The 24,250-nt window shown below is 39.8% G+C and overlaps 1 protein-coding gene across 1 annotated transcript in view; it reads left to right on the top strand.

Annotated features, from left to right (window-relative positions):
- AMPH (amphiphysin) overlaps positions 1 to 24,250 on the top strand; it is a 218,625-nt gene that overhangs the window by 92,901 nt on the left and 101,474 nt on the right. The window contains exon 3 of the mRNA XM_010829124.1: positions 10,530 to 10,614. Within this exon, the coding sequence (XP_010827426.1) occupies positions 10,530 to 10,614 (85 nt within the window). The remainder of the gene's footprint in view (positions 1 to 10,529; positions 10,615 to 24,250) is intronic.

Genomic DNA, 24,250 nt, shown 5'->3' on the forward strand with positions numbered 1-24,250 from the left:
GAACATTGGGGTACACGTGTCTCTTTCCCTTCTGGTTTCCTCAGTGTGTATGCCCAGCAGTGGGATTGCTGGATCATAAGGCAGTTCTATTTCCAGTTTTTTAAGGAATCTCCACACTGTTCTCCATAGTGGCTGTACTAGTTTGCATTCCCACCAACAGTGTAAGAGGGTTCCCTTTTCTCCACACCCTCTCCAGCATTTATTATTTGTAGACTTTTGGATTGCAGCCATTCTGACTGGTGTGAAATGGTACCTCATAGTGGTTTTGATTTGCATTTCTCTGATAATGAGTGATGTTGAGCATGTTTTCATGTGTTTGTTAGCCATCTGTATGTCTTCTTTGGAGAAATGTCTATTTAGATCTTTGGCCCATTTTTTGATTGGGTCATTTATTTTTCTGGAGTTGAGCTGTAGGAGTTGCTTGTATATTTTTGAGATTAGTTGTTTGTCGGTTGTTTCATTTGCTATTATTTTCTCCCATTCTGAAGGCTGTCTTTTCACCTTGCTAATAGTTTCCTTTGATGTGCAGGAGTTTGTTTGAAGAAGGCCAGTGTCCTTCCTGATATTTCAGTGCCCTCAGTGCAGACTTGGGCGGGAGGATATGTTCATACCATTCTTTCCACCAAAAGTTTGGGTAACAGTGAAGTGCTTGCCCATGGAACACTTTGGAACAAGTAGCTAGGGCTTCCTTGGTGGCTCAGGGTAAAGAATCCACCTGCCATTGCAGGTGACACAGGTTTGATCCCTGGTCCAGGAAGGTCCCACATGCCATGGAGCAACTGAGCCCATGTCCTACAACTGTTGAGCCTGTGCTCTAGAGCCTTGGAACCACAACTTCTGAGCCCACGTGCTTCAACTGTTGAAGGCTGCGTTCCTGGATCTGTCCTCCACAACAAGAGAGGCCGCCACAATGAGAAGCCTGCACACCACAACTAGGGAGTGACCCCCACTCACTGTAACTAGAGAAAAGCCCGTGCAGCAAAAATTAAATAAACAGAATAGTGACTGTACCGCACTCCTCTGTACCTGAGGTTGTATTTTGTTTTATTTTTTCATGTCACTTGTTGCTAAGACACTCTTTGTGGTCTGATCTCTAATGTTCTTATAATGAGGTGATGTCCTCCCAGGCTTTTTGCCAATCTGAAGCCAGTTGGACCTTTACTTCTAAGTAAGGGTAGAGTGGGGAGAATGCATATTTTGTATAACCCATGTCCACTCACTCAGGGTATTTGAATGACTATAGTGACCTATTTTGGATGGAGATGGCGTTGGATGGTTCCGTTTAACAAAAGTATGGATACAGCAGTTGTAATATTGCTGGATGACGTGACCCAACCCAGAGGGACAGAGGGGCACCCCTGGATTCCTAGAGAAGAAGAAGGAGTTGGCTGCCAAAGTTCACAATACATTCATCTTTGCTACATCAATATTCCTTGTTTTCTTTTTTAACAAGATTTTTTTTAAGTCAGAGGACTAAGGTGTCCTCAACTGTAAAGGATTGGGGAGGGTAGAAGAGAGCGAAAATCAAACATGATACCTCACCAGGTAGACCCTGATGGAGAGCAGCTTTGCCTGGTGTTTACTGTATCTGCATTTGAGGGGCCCACCTCCCTTATTTCTATCTCCTTTCCAGGCTCCTGACCTTTTTTCCTCTCATTCCAGCCAGTCAGTCAGTGTTAGTTGTTCAGTCGTGTCTGACTCTTTGTGACCCCACAGACTGTATGTAGCCCGTCAGGCTCCTCTGTCCATGGAATTTTCCAGGCAAGAGTACTGGGGTGGTTGCCATTCCCTTCTCCAGGGTATATTCCTGACCCAGGGATTGAACCAGGGTCTGCTATATTGCAGGCAGATTTTTTACCATCTGAGCCACAAACTGCTTTGTAATTCCTGATTGCCCCTACCCCACTTATGATAAATCTGCTTATGTCTGAGACTTGTACTTTCTCTCTACTATATGTTCTTCTCGAAACTGTTTAAGCCTGAAGGCCACCCAAGTGGGATGGAAGGCTGTGAGGCTTTCCTCTCTCATCTCTTCTTATTTACTTCCCTAAAAGTCTTTCCCAGAATTAACAAGAAGACTCATGCCAACCTCTTGAGAGGCTTTGATGACGTGATGGCTAATGTACTGTTGAAATCTGCCAGGGCAGGAAGTGGATGTCATAGCGGTGCTGAAATACATCCTGCAGAGGACTAGGTGAAGGGCAAGGTGCAAGACTTTGACAGGTACCTGAATCGTACCAAAGGATGACTCGTCTTGTTCGTCTCAAGTTAGGGCACATTAAAGCCACTTATTTAGATTTTGAAACATATACTCAAAGAGGTCAAGGGACTAGTATCCTAAAGTTTGGGAAACATGCCCATAGGACCCTTTAGAACAAGCAGCTACCCTGTACTTGCAGGTACCTGGTGGTCACCCTTCAGTCCAAGGTTATGGATCTTTGCACAGCATCAGAGTGAGCACTTGATAAATGGATAGGTGAGTATACAGACAAATATTAATGAATGAATCACCTGGGCGAGGGCAGTGGTGGAAGACCAACTCTCTGCCTTCTATCCAAAAAAGGCCATGTCATCCCATGTAGTTGATTCCTGGGTTCTGTGGATAATGTATACAAAATCTGATATGCTCTTCTTTTTTTTTTTTTTTTTCAAAGACAGAAAAGTGAAGAGAGAGGCACTTCTTTGTTCAGAGAATTGTAATTAAATTGTAGGATTATTACTCTGACTTTCTGGATTAAGGAAGTATGACTCACACAGAGTTGGAAACTTGTCTGGTCTAAGCCCTAATCAAATGCATGAATCTCTCTAGGGCACCCCGGAGGCCAATCCTGCAGAATTCTTTCCACCATCACCCTCATCCTAATATAAAGCTGTACATAAAAATGTGTCTCTGACACCCCCAATGGCTTTCATCTTAAATTACTTTGTTGTCTGCATTTCTGCATTCCCTCCTCTTATCAGTTTCCCACTTTGGATCACAGGACTGGTTTTCTTGTTTAGAGTCATAAATTTCTTGACCTTCTTCCATCTTTCCCCTAATTAAAAAAAAGGGGTTTCCATGTGGAATGGAAGCTTGTGAATTTTTTGCCTTTGATTTTGAATGCCAACTACTTTCTTTGAAACCTGTGTATACAGTATTCCATTCCTAATTTTAACATATGGATAGAAGGCAAGTATTACTTTTATAATGGTCAGTATTTAATTTGCACTGGTCTCTGAGAATTTGAAATTTGGTCAGAATTTTGGCTTTACAGTAAGAGGAAACTATCCAAATTAAAAAGAGTTCTAAATTTTTAGGGACTTGACTTGGACACTTTACACGTGAACACTTGCTCTAGAAAAGTATGTGAGATTCACATCATTGGAGCAGCCATTGTAATCTAAGCTGAACAACCAACTGCTTTGGAGACACTGAAAGAAGCTTCATTAGTTGAAATAGTCGAAGTTACCGTAGTCTTGCTTTCCCTTCCTGTTTAATTTTTTTAAAAAGATTTTGATGTGGATCATTATTGAATTTGTTACAGTGTTGCTTCTGCTTTATGTTTTGGTTTTTTGGCTCAGAGGCATATGGGATTTTAGCTCTTTGACCAGGGACGGAACCCACACCACTTACATTGGAAGGCAGTCTTAACCACTGAACTGCCAGGGAAGTCCCTTTCCTGTTTAATTTTTTACTTGCCCATGTCATAGTGTCTTTCAGAATCAGATCAGAACTTCTGAACTTAGGGCTGAGAGTGAGAAGCTAAGCACCCTGTCAGCCCTATAGGAATATTTCGGAATCTCACTGAAAGGAAAGGCAGTTTGAAAAAGCAACTTCAACTTAGAATATTAATTTGCATTTGAAAACCTTTAGCAACAAAAGTAACAACAGAAATCCTATTGTGTCAAAATAGGAAAGCATCTATGGAGATGAAATCATCTAAGACCTAAATCCTAAACCAAAATGCACCAGGCTTGGAATTTCTTCCTCTTGCCTATGGAGGAGGAAGATGTGTCGTGTTGTCAAAATCTGAGTATCAGATGCTTGAATTATATAGTAGTAATCCTCTTGTAGTATCAGTGATGCCAAACCGTTCAGGCTTAATTGGTATTTTCAGCATAACTAGTAGTGAGGTGAAGGAGAAAGGCCACCTAAATTATAAACACACTTTGAAATATTGTGATATTAAACAAGGTAAAAGAATTTTTTTTTGGTCGTCTCAATTCTAGGTTTCATTGACCTTGGTGCCACAGATACTTTCTTTCTTTTTTTTTTTTAATTTTATTTAATTTAACTTTACAATATTGTATTGGTTTTGCACATCAATCTTACTACCTATGTCAAGGCTGCTGGAGAAAAATCATGAAACTGCTTGAACATGGGTACCACTCAGCAGCGGTTTCTGCCTCACCTGAACCTTCGGTTCCATCCAGAATTTCTGCTGAGTGTTTCTGGTTCTTAACTTTTACAGTCCCAAATCTAAACCATTCCCACCTCCCTGGGAAGAGAATCTGATTGTCACCAGATGACCCATTCGGCCGCCACAGTGGAAATGAGGTCATCCTTGACTCACCTCTGTCCTTACCCTTTGGGTCTCATAAGCCATGGTGTTCTGTGTGTTTGCTTTGCGAGGATTGTGTTTTATCTGTTCCTTAGCTCCAGCTGTTTTACTGCCTAAACTATTCAAACAGCTCCTTAACTGGCCTTACTTTTCCAGTCATTCTCTCTTCTAATCTGTCCTTAATACTGTCACCAAGGAGCACAAATTTAATCATGTAGCTGCCTCCAGGGAAGAGACACTCTTCGTTGGCTTCCCACGGTCTATACAAGCAGATTGAAGTCTTTAGGCTTGCAGACGAAGCCTTCCCATAACCTGCCCTCTGCCTAGCATGCTGGCCACATCTGCCCTAGTTCCACTGTAGCACCCATGCTCAAGCCTGTCAAATGACCACAGTCTGGGGAACACAGCTGGCTCTTACGCAGTCCCTACCACAGGGTTTGCAAGCAGTCTTCAGCAAGTCAATATCAGTCAGAGATAGAAACAAACATTCTTCTCTGAGTTCTATTCATTGAGATTTGTATTCTTCTCTAGGGAAACTGTCTAACATTATACATTGATTATGGATTCAAGAATTAGAAGGTATTTGAAATATTATGACTTATTCTATTCATGTTTTCAATAAATAAATTCCTTTTCTAAAACTTCTAACTCTTCTGCTAAGCTGCTAAGTTGCTTCAGTCGTGTCCGACTCTCTGTGACCCCATAGATGGCAGCCCACCAGGCTCCCCCGTCCCTCGGATTCTCCAGGCAAGAGCACTGGAGTGGATTGCCATCTCCTTCTCCAATGCATGAAAGTGAAAAGTGAAAGGGAAGTTGCTCAGTCGTGTCCGACTGTTCATGATCCCATGGACTGCAGCCTACCAGGCTCCTCCATCCATGGGATTTTCCAGGCAAGAGTACTGGAGTGGGGTACCATCTCCTTCTCTGTCTAACTCTGGGTTAAGCTCAAATAACTCAAGGACAGTGAGCTCATTACCTTAACCAACAAACTATTTAATTTCTAGGAACACATGATAGAAATTTCTGGTGAAAACATTTTCTTGATATAGCTTTTACCTGTCCATGTTGGTTTTTTTTTTAATACCATTTATTTAATTTATTTATTTGACTGCACCAGGTCTTCATTGCAGCATTGTGGGATCTTTAGTTGCCGCATGCAAACTCTTAGTTGCGGCACGTGGGATCCAGTTCCCCGACCAGGGATCGTACCTGGGCCCCCTGCACTGGAAGCAGGGAGTCTCAGGCCCTGGACCACCAGGGAAGTCACCCTTTGCTGGTTCTTGATCTTGGTTTCTTATCGGAAAAAGTCCAATCCTTCTTCCTTATGTTGGTTCTTCGGGTATCTGAAGACAGCAGTACTTTCTCCCCGGTAATATATTAATTAAAGAATCTGCCTGCAATGCAGGAGACAAGGGTTCGACCCCTGAGTGGGTAAGATCCCCTGGAGAAGGGAATGGTTACCCTCTCCAGTATTCTTGCCTGGGGAATTCCATGGATAGAGGAGCTTGGTGGGCTGTAGTCCATGGGGTCGCAAGGGTCAGGCATGACTAAGCGACTAGCAGGCAGTGTGCAGATTGTGTCACGTTTGCCTCTTACCTTATGGTGTCAGCTCTCTGCCTTTCTGGGGGCCCTTTCAGCTGGCTCAAGGTTGTCTATGTATCTTTGTGTTTACCAACTAGTCAACCACAGAGAGGCTTTCAAGACTGCTCTCCTCGTATCTCTTAGGCTTGTTAGTGCAATCTGAGATTATGTTAGATTGGCAACAGTGTCACTTTGTCAACTCATATTGACTGTCAGCTGAAATTACTCCTTATTTCTACTTAAGGGCAGAAACCGTGTATTCTTAACATCCATCATGTTGTATTACAGTTGAAAGTTGAATACAGTCTGGTACTTAGACAATTATATTTTGACCTACATTTAATCCTTGTTACATTTTAACTGTTAAAGTTCTTTTTGTGAATCCTTATTCTCAGCATGTAACATATCCAATATCCTCCCCAGCTTTTTGCCAATATAAGTTTAGGCCATTGACAAGTTATTTAATCAGGTTAGATTATATCTGTAATAAGAGTAGACATTTATTGAGCATTATTTATTTGCTGGGCTTCCCTGGTGGCTCAGTAGAAAAGAACCTGCCTGCCAGTGCAGGAGATGTAAGTTTGATCCCTGGGTTGGGAAGATCCCCTAGAAGAGGAAATGGAAACTCATTCCAGTATTTTTGCCAGGATAATCCCATGGATGGAGGAACCTGGTGGGCTACAGTCCATGCGGTCGCAAAAGAGTTGCGTCACAAAAGAGTCGCGTCGCAAAAGAATCGCACACAACTCAGTAACTAAACAGCAACAGCAACAATTATATGGCAGGCACCAAAGCTCTGCCTTTCCACGTGTATCCTTGGTAGTTTCATACAGTACTGTTGATAACCCTCTCTTTACACACAAACCACTGAATCAGACATAGGTCCTAAGGGCTGCCTTTGGAAATCTTTCTTCCAGTTGATAGTAATTCACTCATCAATTTCTTTTGAGGAGAGTCTTTCAGCCAGTTACTAACAATCTTCTCACTTATACTATGATCTAATACATAAATCTCTTACATACAGGCTATCAGTATGATAAACTCCTGATTATTTATCTTAATGATTTTTTTCTGATTATTTTAGTAACATGTGACCTTTGAGGAAATAATGGCAAATATAGCAAATTATAAAGAAAAATAATAATCACTCTAAATCTTACCATCCAAGAATAACAACTGTTAACTTTAAAAGATTCCATATGCATGTTTGATCGTATTTTTTATGCTTATTGCTTATTCCCTAGTTACAATGTCCAGTTCTTTGAAAAATTTAGTGTTTTCTGCTCTGTCTCTCAAAGAAACTCTTAACTGAGAAGAGATTATTAGCTGATAGAGTGATTATTTGTCCTTTTAGTAGTTATGTTACTGGATTTGTCCAACTCTGTTTAAATAATAAGTTTGCAATGAGGAATAATATATCTTTCATATTATTCATATGTGGTATTGGTTTGTGATATGAAATTGAGTGAAGTTGAGTAATTGGTAATATATGTGAGTCTATGTAAGTTTTTTTTTTAATCTTTATTAATGTGAAAGGAAGGAATATTAGCATATGTTATAAACAATTAGCTTTAGAGTCAGTCAGTCAGTTCAGTCACTCAGTCATGTCCGACTCTTTGCGACACCATGAATCGCAGCACGCCAGGCCTCCCTGTCCATCAGCAACTCCTAGAGTTCACTCAGACTCACGTCCATCGAGTCAGTGATGCCATCCAGCCATCTCATCCTCTTGTCATCCCCTTCTCCTCCTGCCCCCAATCCCTCCCAGCGTCAGAGTCTTTTCCAATGAGTCAACTCTTCACATGAGGTGGCCAAAATACTGGAGTTTCAGCTTTAGCTTTAGAGTAGAATAAAATAATCATTTTTTACTTACATACTTAGAATAATTACTATTTACCTGCAAAGAAAATTTATTTCTTGGAAGAATTTGCAAGGACTCTGTGTTGTTGGGTAAATACTTCCATACTTGGGTTTATTTAAGACATTCTAAACTGGTCTCGGAGAAGGCAATGGCACCCCTCTCCAGTACTCTTGCCTGGAAGATCCCATGGACGGAAGAGCCTGGTAGACTGCAGTCCATGGGGTCGCTAGGAGTCGGACATGACTGTATAACTTTCAAGTAGACAACCTGAGCGACTTCACTTTCACGCATTGGAGAAGGAAATGGCAAGCCACTCCAGTGTTCTTGCCTGGAGAATCCCAGGGACGGGGGAGCCTGGTGGGCTGCCGTCTTTGGGGTCGCACAGAGTCGGACACGACTGAAGAGACTTAGCAGCAGTAGCAGCAGCAAACTGGTCTAAGGAATTCTCAATTTGTACAAGATTATATCTTTGATTTTAGGAAATAAATTAGCATAAGCTGATGTAAAACTTAGCCATTGTTGTTGTTTAGTTGCTAAGTCGTATCTGACTCTTTTGTAATCCCATTGAATGTAGCCCACCAGGCTCCTCTGTCCACAGGATTCTCCAGGCAAAAAAACTGGAGTGGGTTGTCATTTCCCTCTCCAAAGCGTCTTCCTCACCCAGGGACTGAACTCATGTCAGTCATCCACCTTGTCATCCAACTCGTGTCATTCACCTTGCGTTGGCAGGTGGATTCTTTTCCACTGAATGGGGTGGGAAGCCCTAAAACTTAGCTACAGAAAGTGCTTTGTTTGAATATATGTTTTAACGCCCAAATGTTTATGCTTCAGGAAAATATATTTGGTAATGCTATAGGGAATACGAATTCCGAGAAGGCAACGTTTATGGAGCTTTTGTAAATTCTTAGATAAGTCAGTATTTTAGACACTAGATATGGGAACCTTAAATAGTGATCTCCATGTGACTCTCAGGGTCCTTCTGCTGTGGCTCAAAGTAACTTTCTGCTATGTTTCTGAGAACCGTTTCTTCTGTTTCTTCTGATACCCAGCCCTGTGCTCTAGGAAAACAGAACCACTTACGCCCAGTCCATCATAATTTTTCCAGTGGTCCTTCTTTTGGTGCTTCCTTGGCTGGAATGTACTCTGCCCCGTTCCCTTCTGCTGGAGTTCCCAGCACATTTTCAAAGTTGTAGTTGATTACAGTGTTATGTTAGTTTCTGGTATACAGCAAAGTGATTCATATATGTATATATATTTTTCCATAGTCTTTTCCATTATGGTTTATTACAACACACTGAATATAGTTCCCTGTGCTATACAGTAGGACCTTGTTGTTTATCTATTTTATATATGGTAGTTTATTTCTGCTAATACATAATTCCTAATTCATTCCTCCTCCACCCCCTTTCCCCTTTGGTAACCATGTTTGTTTCCTATATCTATGAATCTGTTTCTGTTTGTGCTATAAGTAAGCACAAATAAAAATAAATCTGTAAAAAAATGTGTGCTGTATTTTAGATTACACATACAAGTGATATTATACGGTATTTTCTTTCTCTTATTTCACTTAGTTTGATACTCTCTAGGTCCATCCATGTTGCTGCAAATGGCATTTCTTCACTCTTTTCTTGCTGAGTAGCATTTCATTGTATATACGTACCACATCTCCTTTATCTATTCATGTGTTGATGTATATTTAAGTTGCTACAATCTCTTGGCTATTGTAAATAGTGCTGCAATGAACATTGGGGTGCATGTATCTCTTTGAATTACAGTTTTGTTAAGATATATGCCCAGGAGTGGAATTGCTGGATTCCAGCACATTTTGAATAATCTCCACCAGCATTCCCTGAAGGGATATTGCTTCTAACATCTTGTAACCCCTTCATGTTGCTTATTACACATTGTCTTGATTTATTTGTAATCTTGCCTTGTCTACTTCATTAGATAATAAGTTTCTTAAGATTAAGTCCTGGAGCCTTGTTTTATTCATTTATATATTTCTGGGTGACCAGTGCTTCATATGGGCCTTGTGCTCCCAGGGCCTTCTTTGAGCAATTATTGAATTAAAGGGTCTATCAGGAGATGGTGGGGGAGAATTTACCATGTACCTGGCTCCAGTAATTCTAAAACCATCCTCTATGAAATAGGCTAATACTTTCCTCAAATAACTTTGGTTCATTGTTTAACCAAAAATTGAGCTACTATTATGCTTCAAGCATTGTGCCAGATACTTTGGACAAAAGGACAAGGCCTAGTTTTTGTCTTTAAGACATGTACAACCTACTGGAGAAAAGCTATGTGAATAAATAAATATTTCAGTATAGCATGACTCTTTCTCGATGTCATTGAGCTTTTGAGTGGCGGAACTGTGCTTAAAATCCAAGTCTGTCCAACTCCAAAGGCATGAGCCATGATGCTTCCAGAATAGAAAAACTAGCAGTGTTAAGAGGGAGATCTCCTCAGAAGAGTGAAACAATAGCCTTCTTCCACAGATTGTTGAAAACATTAGTAAATAGAGCCATTTTGTTTTGTTCACGAACTAGGTCCTTCAGAAGCTTGGGAAAGCTGATGAGACAAAAGATGAACAGTTTGAAGAATATGTCCAGAACTTCAAACGGCAAGAGGCAAGTACATTTATCTAGTTTCTGGAGTGGGAAATGGGTTGACTTTGTGTTTTAGTGTGTAAATGAAATGCTTTGATGTTGAAGAAAGAACTCATTCACTGGGCTTGGTATTAACTAATTCTGTAGACGTTTTCTGTGTAAGGCAAAGAGGTAGTGGGCACTGCAGGAAGAAGATTTGTGTTTTAGAATCTCAGGAGATAGAGACTTTGCTTTCCTGGAGCTCTTCAATACAGATTACTGATCTCAAGGAAAGGCGATCTTTTTAGTGGTTTATATTCCACTAAATATTATCAGTAGTTAAATATTTCTGGCATAATTACTTCAGTTGCTGCATGCATCAAGATCACGAATTCTCGATAGAGATTATATCTCCTTAAGAGGGAGAAAACTGGTTCTTGTTGGATGAAATGTACTCTTTTTATGAGAACACGTCACATAAATACTGATAGTATATCTGTGGTATTAAGATTTTATGAAGGGGTATGATTAGGAAAAAAAAAATGCCCAAAACATTTCCTCAAGGGCGGCGATAATGAGAAAAGTTTGAAAAATGCAATTTGTGATATTTGTTCCTTTCTTAGGGTGCTACATGTTTAACAGTAGTAGTAGTGCTCAGTTGCTCAGTTGTGTTCAATTCTTTGCCACCCCATGGACTGTACCCTGCCAGGCTCCTCTGTTCATGGGATTTCCCAGGCAAGAATACTGGACTGGGTTGCCATTTTCTTCTCCAGTGTTTAACAGACACATGAATAAATAAGCTATTTTGAAAATTATTTGTTTATATCACTAGGGCTTGATTCATGGTTAGCATATCACCTGTAGAGAGCAGGCGTTAGAGTTAGGGAAAAGGAAGCAGGGCCCTCTCAGGTTAGAAAATTCAATTTAGATGTGGGCTGGAACAACCAACTTTGGAAAGTGGGGTTTGGACATGAGGACAATGTAAGGACATGGGTTTATTTCTCTGCTTTTGTTGTAGCCACCAATGTCTACAGGTGAAATTGTGGCTTCAGAGATAAGTATGCACGGCGTCAGTGATGACAACTTAGAAATGGAAAATCAGCACAGGTTTTATGTCACTCCCTTTGCTTCTGTTTTCACATCCTTGACCATGGAGGTTTCTTTTTTCCATTTGTGTATCAGAGTTTTTGACTGCATTCTAACTGGAGACAGGCTGTTTCTTTTCCTCACCCACAGGCAATATAAAATCCAGCAAGTAGAACCAGGTAGACTAGTCTCCACCAAAGCACATTCCTGAGTGTCTCCAATTTCATTCTAAGACTAAAGGTTGGACAGATAGGAACTCATTTTAATATGAATGACAGTGATCTCATTCTATCTGAAAATGTGGAAAGAGAGGGGAGTTGGAGAAGAAAGCAGTAATAGAGAGAAAACTAGTTCTTATCCAAATCACTAAATATTATAGAGAACTTTGGATTTATGAAGGTAGAAGAGAGAATTCTTAGAGAAATGTTGGGTGTTGGCCCATAGAAGAAGGCACCCCCCCCCACCCCCAGCAAAGTCTCCTCCAGGAGAACAGATTCTCCACGTTCCCTTATGTCCTCATTTGGTGAGTTCTCTTACATTTTTCATGCACTAAGATAGGGCTCGTGCAGATTATTGACTTGGATGGCAGCAACTTCCCATAGATAAACTTGTCAATCAGTGCCCTTGTTACTTTGCAGGGAGGTCCCCAATGTCTGCTTGAAGGGACTGGATTTGGATAGAAGAAGTGACTCATGTTTATAGTTTTTCATACTTGAGGATTACACTCTTTGCTTTGAAGCTTGGTCTTCCTGTCTAGTGTGTCCCTGTGGAGCTAATTAGTTCTCTGCTGTTAGATTTTTTTTCTCTATCCGTTTTATTATAGTATGATATTTTAGCACCCCTGAAGGCTGACCTTGGGAAGCATGAAGCTCAGGAATGCATTCATGTAAGGTAGTACTTTGCATTTTCCAGTTCCGGTGAATTTTTAGTTCTTTTTGGACTTTGTTGACTGAACAAGGTGAAGACTGTTTTTTTGTCTAATGTATTAGAGAAAAGTGCAGTTGGCTGAGTCATCAACTTTTATCAGTTTAATACTGCTCTGCCATCTATTCCTGTCACTTTATACATTATCAAATATTGTGGAGCCAATAGTAAGTACGCTGTTATTCTTGAAGAACAGCATCTAAGTTCTGGCAAGATCATTAGCAGATTTCAGGATGCAGGTAAAACTTCAACATTTAGGGAAACTTAAACAAGCAATTCTACTTTATAAGAATAAAATGAGCAGAATGGAAATGTAGGAATAGTATTTCTCAGGGAGTCTCCTGACCCTATTTGGTTCCCTTTGGAAATACTCTGCATCAAAACCATCTTGCATTTGTCGATCTTGCTCATTTTGATATTTTCTGTTTTAATCAGAAAGAGTAAATTATAGTCATTTTCATGCCACAAGAAGGGAGGGAACCTTAACCTTGTTGGTAGATAGAGGGAGAAAAGGAAAAAAGGAGGGTGTGGGAGGAAGTTGAGGAGACTGTTTATTAATCTATCGAAATATATTAAAGTTTGGGAAGAATGGCTGAAGACTGAATTTATTAATACTCTAGAGGGAAAAATCCCTTTAATCCCCAGTACATATTGATGACCATTTCCCATCCACTGCATATGCTGAAAAAAGGCATAGTCCTTGTGTAGAAATATTAACCAAGGATGAAGGATCTATCAAGATTGTGGTGACCTCTGCAAAGCCTACTATTTTTAGTATTAACGTGAATCATTATTCTAAAGGCAGAAGATTTTTTTGATGTGGACCATTTTTGAAGTTTTTATTGAATTTGTTTACAATATTTTCTTCTGTTTTATGTTTGGGGTTTTTGGCCATGAGACAGGTGGGATTTTAACTCCCAGGCCAGGGATTAAACCCACGCCCACTGTGTTGAAAAGCAGTCTTAACCAGTGGACTGCCAGGGAAGTCCCCGAAGGCATTATCTTACAGCTGCATTCTCTGAGGACATTGACCTAGGACATCTAGATTTATTTTTTCTGTGTATATATATTTCAAATCCAAAAAGATATTATGCATAGTATAAAGTGAACTTCTTTTTTGGGTTGGTACATTATATTATAGTCATCTGACCATACTCAATTAGTATTACATCAATAGTAGACTACTAAAATGTTCTAGAAAGTATTCAAACATTTTGGGCTTGCTTTTAAATTCTCTTGAAATTCATAAAAGTCCTTATAGTAATTCGTATAATTCCCTGCAGTAATTCCCTGCTCGTTCATGGTGGAAATGGGTCTGTGTTTGAGCTTGAGCTTGAGGCTTAGCTTTTATCTTATTCCAACTCCCAATTCTCTTTTTAATGCCAGACTTATTTTCCTAAAAGTTATATGATTTGTGTTAGCCCAGAAGCCTGGTTGAAGGGTCTGTGCATATGCTGTCATTGTCCACTGTGCTCCACGTTGTCATGGATTTTGTGGTCTAGATTTTATGAACAGCTCAGTTAGGACAGGGAGGAAGGGAGAGGAGGGTCCAGCAAGTGGAAATCAAGTGAATCACTCTCACCCCCTGAGAACTCAGGGCTTTCCATGGACAAGTGGTAAGGAAAGCAAGGATTAGAAATATCCAGCAGGAAGAATGAGATGTAACTTTACCCTTTCCTTCCCAGAGGGTTTGTTTCCTTTCTTACCAACACTGCTGACAAGTAGCAGAAAAGACTGCTGTGAGTGTTGGGTGCTTTCGTGTCAGTTCACTGGAGTGCCTGCTAACGGCTGTGTTAAGGAATCCAGATTAGGTCCCCAAGTAAAAGAAAGGTCTTTGGGTTCTCTCCTTCCTGTCCGTAAACTTGCCCACTAAGATACCATGCTTGTGGCCGATGTGCAGTTTACAACAAAATAATAACCCTGGGGCTGGTGGGGCCCAGATAACCAACTCACATTTCAGCGAGTGCAGATGTGGGAGCCCTAATGGAGGCACAGTCTGAAATTAGACCTTCTCATACAGAGGGGAAGGGAATCTCACTTCTGCTCCCATCTCCACGGCTTCTCAGTTCCCACTGGAATTCTGTGTAGCTCTCCATGCCCACCACCAGGTGACGACCTATTTGGTGTAACACAGATGAAGAAGGGGAGAGATATTGGGACGTTGAAATCTCTCCAGTTTGGAGGACCCACAGCCAGTGATTCTCATTATTAGGATAATCCATTGTCTGGAAGCTGGAGTCATGTCTTCAATACTGATCTCTCCTCTGCCCAGGGGTCCTATGTGGCTGCTTTCATCTTTTTCTCTGTACAGAATCTAGTGCTTTACACATAAACTTTAAAACATTTGTCAAACTTGAAGCTGAATTAATGGCAGAAATGATCATTTGGAGCATGTTCCTAGAGCACGTTTTTATTTCTGGAATGGAAGGAGTGTTGAATAGTGTGTGAATATTTGTAAGCAGTTTCATATCATTTTTTAGGACATATGTCCATAAATAGTTAAAAATTACAGAATAGAAGTTTGAAAAAAAGAGTTAACATGAAATGTACTCCTACAGTGTGTTAATGTGTGGATAAAATTTTTATTTATGGCAAACCACATTTACATACTGAAAAATTCTTTGATTTTCTTGAGCCGATATCCTAGAGCTATTTCTTTGTAACACAGATAACCGTGATATAAAAAGGAATAATTGGTTGTTCCTATGTCTGATGGTGTTATTTAGGGCCTGCCTGCTAGCTTCTAAGCTGTTCTTCCACTTTCTCCACTGCAGATGCTTTGTTATGATTGAACTATCCTTGCCTGTCCTGCCATCTCCATATGTTCAAGTTCCACCTGTGCTTAGGGTCAGTTTACAAGATATTTCTTACCTAATGTCTGTCCAGTCTCCTCAGCCAGGTTCTCTCTTTCTCTGTGTCCTCCAGAGTACATTTTCTTTTTTTGTAACTTATCCAATAGCTCTTGTTCCATTTTTTTAATATGACAGTTATTTTAGGTGTGCATCTATATCCTCATTAGGTTATAAAATGTTTAAAGGAAAGCAGCCTGTTGCAGTCATTAAAGAAATCTTCTATGTTCTCCAGCACCTGCTAGTGCTTGGTCAGTATATCCCTCCTTGTCACACATATCTCTGTATTCACCTTTTGTCTTAGATTTTCCATGCCTCCTCCCTCATTCAATATCAAAGCCTCCCTTCATTATCGTCTACTTCATCTCTTTGATCCTAGTTTTTGGCAGCAAATAGCCCTTGGACAGTGTCTCACATTGCCTGGACTTGATTCTAACCTGAGTTATCAAGACTAGGGAAAGGCTCTGGTCCCCTCCCTGGATTTTGAAGCTGCCCTAGTTCCATGCTACTCCATAATTATCAGCTGGTATGTACAGTATTTTCCATCTTCTAAGAGCTTTATTTACTTTTAGTCACAATATAGTAAGTCATTGTAATTATGCAGAATGTTATTCAGTCCTTGAATCCCAGTTACATTCTCCAATTTGTAGTTATTTTTTTCATGTGTTGTGTTTTAGAGCAAGCTCACTCTTCTGTGATTAGATAATATTTTGACCATAGGCATTAATATATTTCCAGGTGGCGCCAGTGACAAAGAACCCACCTGCCAATGCAGGAGATGTAAGGAACACGGGTTTGATCCCTGGGTCAGGAGGATACCCTGGAGAAGGAAATGGCAACCCACTCCAGTATTCTTGCGTGGAGAATCCCATGGACGGAGGAGCCTGGTGGGCTACCGTCCGTGGGGTTGCAAAGAGTCAGACACAGTTGAAGCGACTTAGCTTATCAATTCATTAATTGATACCAGTTAATTTCTTCCAAGCAACTTCTGAGAGAATTTTTGAGTCTTGTTGCTTGCATTTATACTTGGTTTCTAATAGAGTTTGCACTCAATAATTGCACAATATATTTTAAGAGAATTCATATATGTCTGCCTCTCTGGAAATAAAGTTTACTGGTTTTTCTGGTTAACTCTTAAGTTTTTGTGAGAATTCCATAGTACTGAAAACCATCTTAGTGTGCAAATATTTTACAAAATTTAAAATGTTTCTTCTTAATAACAACTTTTGAGGGAGTTTCTCGGTTATTTGATTGATCATAACCTGTGGGTACATGTTTAGAAAAAATAATACATAACTATGTCAATATCTGGCCTGCCTGCTGTGGTGAGTTTAACAGTTCTAACTAGGCAGTCTATCTCCTTGAACACACAATAGAGTAGCTCTGATCCAAAAGCTCAGAGTAGAGATCTGTATAAACTCAAGTTAGTTGGCTTAAGGGAAATACATGGAAAATGGTACCTGTAATTGCTAGCTAGCTTTCTAATTTTACTTTGTTGAAAGGCAAAAGATATTTGATTTGGTTTTCAGATCATAGGTGCTCTTGGGATTGTTGACAAGGATAGCTGGAAATTGGGCCATGAATCTTGGATAAAACTGTGGAAGCTGAGATGTCCTCTTTGATGTCTCTCTTCCTTCTCTGTACCACCCCCTACTGCCATTAGCCCAGAAATATGATTTCAAATGCACTCCAGTCTCCTGTCTATCTTGTATCTTTTGCATGAAGATTTGCAAAAGAAATCTTTTAAAATAAAGAAATCGGTTTATGAAACCAATGCTAGTTTCTTAATGAGAGCTCCTATAACTACAAAGAGCTCAAAGCAAAGAAGCAAAAAATATATGTTCCTGAGATCCTGCTGCTTTTACCTTTGAAAAACTCTCATCTTCCAACTGAATCGGAACCTGAACTTGTCAGAATAGAGCACTATTTCTTAGTAAACCAAGAATGCCTGGAGTGTTGAGCAGCCTAATGTGGTCTTTGATCATAAGTGGATTCAGACATTATTAGTTATCTGTTCATCAAGTTGCTGATTATGACTCCATTAGATCTCATCTCCTTGATAATCTAATTATCTTCTCAGCTTCAAAAATGATCACAAAATGTACTCACATTACTTTTAAGATTGAGTTAACCTGTCTGAACTCTGAGAAATTGAGCCAGTTTTAATTCTGATGTGTTACTTAACCTTTTCAGGAGGAAAAATAATATCAGTAAAGGCCAAAAATAATAATGTAACTCTGGGAACTTCTATAGGTTCATGATCACAGACGAACAGATAGGACTTACTGTTGTGAAATCACAATTTTTGAAGTTATATCTCTTCAGATCCAAGTTGTATACATCTGTTTGTGCTGTTGACCTTCCACCTGGACTCCTTTTTAATCATCAACTCACCATTTCTTAGTTAAAGAGGATAGTTAATAAAAAATGTTCTGTCTTGTGGGTGCTGCTTGCTTTTTTTCTATTTTTAAGACAAAAGCTACCTCTAAATAGAAATCAGTATTACATTTACCATATTTTAACAAGTCAATTCAACAAAACATTGCTTGTTTAATAGGTATTACATACTCGTTGCCTTAAGATGTTTAGCTAGATCTGTATAATCTTGCAAATAAAATGCACTGGATTTGGTTTTGCAAGTACACTCAGGGACACAGTGGTATATATTCCCTGAACAAAGGTGTCATGTACCTGGGATTACAGTATGGGGCATGGTGCCCCTGAATTTAAATTCTTGACACTGTTGCCATGAGTTTAGTTAATTCATTCTATGAATTGTATATACAATCTGGTAAAATTAATGTCTCATGTTTGTCTTCTTGCTTTCAGGCAAAAGTAAATGGGTCAAAAGTGAGCTAACAAAAGTTTACCTCTGTATTGGCTCCTGAAGTCCTAGGCATAAGTATATATATCTTTTTTTTAGTGCTTTGGAATTTAATGTACCTAAACAATAAAAGACATGACATTAATCTTCAAGTGTTATTCATCGTAGCTTAATGCAGTCCTGTTTTTAAGCCCAGTGCCCAGAGACAGTTTGCTGTAGTTGTAGGACTTAGAGACACTATCTTTGTGTGTCAATCTGTGGTAGCTTTCTTTATCAGGAACCTGACTCAACTTGTAGGAAATCTGTCTGTAACACTTCTTTGCGCTTACCAAAATGCAGTAGGAAACTTTGACATGGTGGCCTTTACAGCTGGTCCTTTGACACTACATAGATTAACTCATGAAAGTTTAAGAACAGCTGAGTCTGGGACCTGTCCGAGGTGCTGAAGAGAGACTTACGTGAGAACTATCCAAGAGCCCAGCTTGTCTGGGTCTGGACACCCTTCTCTGCTCTCCCCTCCCCTGAAGACATATAAACAAATAATTAAGAGACTGGTGTTTCTGAGGACCAATCTGATGTAAAACAACTTGGAAACACATTTAATTAGGTATGGAATGTAATTTCTTTGTATTGGGTAACAGAGATATCTGAAACCTTCCATGGTGGTGTCCCTGCTGCATTCTTTCTCCAGCTATTTAATTAGATTTTATACTTCAGTCTAATCCTTAGAGGCAGATTACCATGAGAGGTGCTCACAGGACCAGGGGAAGAAAGCAACAGCTTCAAGAAACCACTTAGCAAGACAAAAAAGGGATTTTTAAACTTTTTTTAAATGAGGCAATGTATCTCAGACCTTTGTAAGCTTTTAAAACCATGAATACTTTTGCTTGCCTATTAATTCTTGGTGGCTTCATGATGAAACCCAAAATGACCCTGGGTTGTTTTCCAGGACAGCCAGGAAACAGGACTGGGGAGACAGCTTTCTTCTCCCCAGCCCTTTGAGGGTGTGACACCCAAGGGAGGGAGTGGGTGGAAGTAGCTTTAATGAGGAGGGAGAAACAAGTCACTCCCTCAGGCTGTGTGGGAAGAAAGTGAGGCCTGGGGGACCTTCTGGGCTTGAGAGGCAGCTGCTCCTGACACTGATAAATGATTCATTTGAAAAAATGAAGAACCTCTGAGTAACACCAAAGCCATGTTATTATGCTGTATGCCAGGTGGGTGGTGAATCCTTCTAGGATCATTTCCTAATAGGAGTATTAGTAGGCAATGCAGACAACTTAATTATAATAGGATTCACTTGCCCATAAACCCTGAGGATAGTGTGACCAAGAGTTAGAATAATAATTTTATCTTGTCCTGTTGATAACAATATTAAGAAAAAGCAGGAAAAATTCTCAAGGTTGTGGAATTTTGAATCTCTTTTCGGTATACATAAACACTCACAGTACATAATTCAAGGGTGAATTACTGAAATGGAAATTTTCAGAGGAATGTGGAATGAACTTTAGATTCAGTGAAATCTGAGCAGTGCTATAAGAATTTATTTCTCATTTAAACCTTACTTGTGATTCAGATAGAATAATGATGCATAAATTTTATTATGCAATAGGTTTTGTGCAAAAGAACTACTCTGTGACATATTGTAGGTGAAAAATTTCTCTCCAGAGACTTACTTTTTCGACTCAGGCAGAACTTTATATGAAATTCAGTATGGTTATTACCAAATGCTTTATGAACCTTAATATTCATGAGGAAAATTAGGAATGTTAATAATTGGAAAAGAATAAAGTTATTTAAATTAGCTTCCATTTTATCTAGTTAAATTGAACTCATCTAGATAAGCCATTATTATATAGTTTGACTTTCTTCCACTCACAGTATTTAACATTTCTCCTGGGATTCTTAATTTATTTAAAAAAATTTTTATTGACCCCGTTGGGCTAGATGAATTCAGTGTATAGATTAGAACCTGAGTATTTCATAGTCTTTCTAGTGCTCAAAGAAAAGGCAGAGACTTAATTGTGGACTTAGTTTGACATGCTTTATTCCTTAAATATTTGGGAAAAGAATGTCCTTCCACACTGTTCTTTTATTGTTTCCAGGTACTCTAGGCAGTCGTGGGAACTCAGAACCATCATTTACTCTGGTTGGCTTTGTATTACTTCCTGCAGGGAGAGCATCCTTCTAGGTGAGACGTGAGGCCTGCCTTAGCTAAGTACTTCTTGCATTCTTCTAGGGCAGGAGCAGAACAGCAGTAGAGCAGAACCCTAAAGCAGATGTCTGAAGACAGGAGACATCTGTGAAGTTCTGTTTCATCTCTACGCAGTTTTTCATTCTACATCATAGCAAGGTGGCTTAATGATGGCAAAATAATGATTTATCCATTAGCTTCATTCAACCTCAATAAACAGATGTTCCACAGAGATGTTTTAGGTGTGGCTATAAGTGCCCTAGACAAACCATTAAGTACCCCCAAACTCTACACTTATTTATTTTGAAAAATGTGGCCTTAGGGGAGTCATACCTTCCTAATTGCCCCTTTTAGGATGTAGGCTTTAGATCAGCCTGGTTCTAGATCTACCTGAGTAAATCACATGTCTGAGTTCACATATTATTTTCTCTAAATGATCTGCCATCTGTTCGGACAAATGATTCTGGCCTTGCTGTCCTCTCTCAGTAATATGCAGCCTCTATCAATTACATGACTGCCTCTCAAACTCCATTTGCTAAACCATGCACTTTGTCCATCATCTTTTCAGTTTGAGTTCCTTTCTGAAGTGTTTCTGTAAATACCTTTAATGCTTTTCTAATCAGTAACTCCACTGGCTTTTTGTTGTTGTTGTTATTGCTAGATTTCAACCTCCTCTGCCTTTCTGCATTTCTGCTCTTGACGGTGAACCATCGTATCAGGCTCTTTATGGTAGGTCATGCCATGGTGGCAATACCTCATTGGCTTTTAAGAGCAGGTTGGTTTCTCACTTGTGAAAACATACACGGACGTGTTCTTCATCTTCCCTTCACTCTGAGACCCAGGCTGGAGAAGCAAACCCAGTATGGAACATCATGGGGCTCATACTAGAGGGGAAAAGGCATGATAAGAGTATGCGATGGCTCTTATATCTTCTGCTCAGAAGTAGCACATGGCACTTCCACTCACATTTCATTAACTAAGTCAAGTCCCACAGCCAAGCTTATTGTTGATGGGGCAGGAACTATAATCCTCCCCCAAGCAGATCTGGTAGGGAGGTGCAGTGTAGATGTGACAATAATAAAATCCCCCCCAAAATATCTTTTCAGTATTTTACATACTTAGAATCTTACACAGTACCTGTCACAAAATCGATAATCAACTGGAAAAGACTTCCTTCTTTTTTCCTCAGATTCTCTTCATGTTCATGTTGGGGACCTTGGCTTGACTCTACCTGTTTCTTCTGTGGATCCTTCTTATCTTCTACCTTTACCCAAGTGTTTATCATTCACATTCTTCTTCATTCTCATTATCATTTGTCTACAGTTTTGCACTATACTTTGATGTTTTGGAAAGCCACTATTGTTGTTGAGTTTCTCAGTCGTGTCTGACTCTCTGTGACCCCATGGGCTGCCAGGCTTCCCTGTCCTTCACCAACTTCCGGGGCTTGCTCAAACTCATGTCCATTGAGTGGGTGATGCCATCCAACCATCTAGCTTGTGGCAGTTTGCTCTCACACTGTATTTCTGAATGGCTCAGAAAAACAAAGGAAGCCTAGAGTTTTCATATTCAGCCATACTGAGCCACAAGAAAGGGAGTCAGTTGTTTAGAACTCTGATAATTTCTGTGTTGCCATTCTGAATAGCACCGTTTGTATTGAAGTTTATATGTGCTAACAAATGACTTAACATTAAGCTTTCATCTAGTAATACCTGGATTTACAGAGTTGCAAAAATAGCTTGAGATTAAGGCAGGTAAAGAAAACCTCACCAGAGTTTTACATAGACTTTAGAGAAATAATGTCACTATACCTGCATTATAATATCTAGGAAAATATTCTCTTCCAGAATTTATTTTGGAGTCCAGCATGGTCTTAAACACTTTTTTTCAGAGTTTATTTGTATGAATCACTATCTGTTTTTAAATGCACTGGGCATTTTATCTTTCCTTTATATTCCCAAACACTCTGGATGACTAAGTTAATATAATCTGCTTTGAGATGCAATTTTTCCTATAGATATTTTAGTTCCTCTACGAGATTGTAATTTACTGAAGGAAGTAGTTTTTTTCCTGTTCATCCCCTTCCTTTTTTGGTTCAGTTCAGTTCAGTTGTTCAGTCCTATCTGATTCTGTGACCCCATGAACTGCAGCACTGGAGGCTTCCCTGTCCATCACCAACTCCTGGAGCTTGTTCAGACTCATATCCATAGAGTTGGTGATGCCATCCAACCATCTCATCCTCTGTCAGCCCCTTCTCCACCTGCCTTTAATCCTTCCCAGCACTAGGGTCTTTTCTAAAGAGTTGGTTCTTCAGATCAGGTGGCCAAAGTAGTGGAGCCTCAGCTTCAGCATCAGTCCTTCTAATGAATATTCAGGACTGATTTCCTTTAGGATGGACTGGTTGGAACTCCTTGCAGTCCAAGGGGCTCTCAAGAGTCTTCTCCAACACCACAGTTCGAATGCATCAATTCTTTGGTGCTCAGTTTCTTTATGGTCTAACTCTCACAGCCATACATGACCACTGGAAAAACCATAGCCTTGACTAGATGGACCTTTGTTGGCAAAGTAATGTCTCTGCTTTTGAATATGCTGTCTAGGTTGGTCATAGCTTTTCTCCCAAGGAGCAAGTGTCTTTTAATTTCATGGCTGCAGTCACCATCTGCAGAGTCCAAGAAAATAGTCTCTTACTGTTTCCACTGTTTCCCCATCAATTTGCCATGAAATGATGGGACCAGATGCTATGATCTTAGTTTTTGAATGTTGAGTTTCAAGCAAGATTTTTCACTTTTCTTTTACTTTCATCAAGAGACTCTAGTTCCTCCTCACTTTCTGCCATAAGGGTGATGTCATCTTCATATCTGAGGTTATTTCTCCCAGCAATCTTGATTCCAGCTTGTGCTTCATCCAGCCTGGCATTGTACACGTAAGTTAAATAAGCAGGGTGACAATATGCAGCCTTAATGTACTCCTTTCCTGATTTAGAACCAGTCTGTTGTTCCATGTCCAGTTCTAACTGTGGTTTCTTGACCTGCCTACAGATTTCTCAGGAGGCAGGTCAGGTGGTCTGGTATTCTCATTTCTCGAAGAATTTTCCACAGTTTGTTGTGATCCACACAGTCAAAGGCTTTGGATTAGTCAATAAAGCAGAAGTAGATGCTTTTCTGGAACTCTCTTGCTTTTTTGATGATCCAACGGATGTTAGCAATTTGATCTCTGGTTCCTCTGCCTTTTTTTAATCCAACTTGAACATTTGGAAGTTCTTGGTTCACGTTCTGTTGAAGCTTTGCTTGGAGAATTTTGAGCATTACTTTGCTAGCGTGTGAGATGAGTGCAATTGTGTGGTAGTTTGAGCATTCTTTGGCATTGCCTTTCTTTGGGATTGTGATGAAACTGACCTTTTCCAGTCCTGTGGCCACTGCTGAGTGTTCCAAATTTGCTAGCATATTGAGTGCAGCACTTTCACAGCATCATCTTTTAGAATTTGAAATAACTCAACTGGAATTCCATCACCTCTGCTAACTTTGTTTGTAGTGATGCTTCCTAAGGCCCACTTGACTTCACATTCCAGGATGTCTGGCTCTAGGTGAGTGATCACACCCTCATGGTTATCTGGTTCATGAAGATCTTTTGGTTTAGTTCTTCTGTGTATTCTTGCCACCTCTATCTTAATATCTTCTGCTTCTGTTAGGTCTATACTGTTTCTGTCCTTTATTGTGCCCATCTTTGCATGAAATGTTCTCTTTGTATCTCTAATTTTCTTGAAGAGATCTCTAGTCTTTCCAATTCTATTGTTTGCCTCTATTTCTTTGCA

This window comes from Bison bison, unplaced genomic scaffold (genome assembly GCF_000754665.1).
Source record: "Bison bison bison isolate TAMUID 2011002044 unplaced genomic scaffold, Bison_UMD1.0 scf7180017864499, whole genome shotgun sequence".
Taxonomy (NCBI): Eukaryota; Metazoa; Chordata; class Mammalia; order Artiodactyla; family Bovidae; genus Bison; species Bison bison.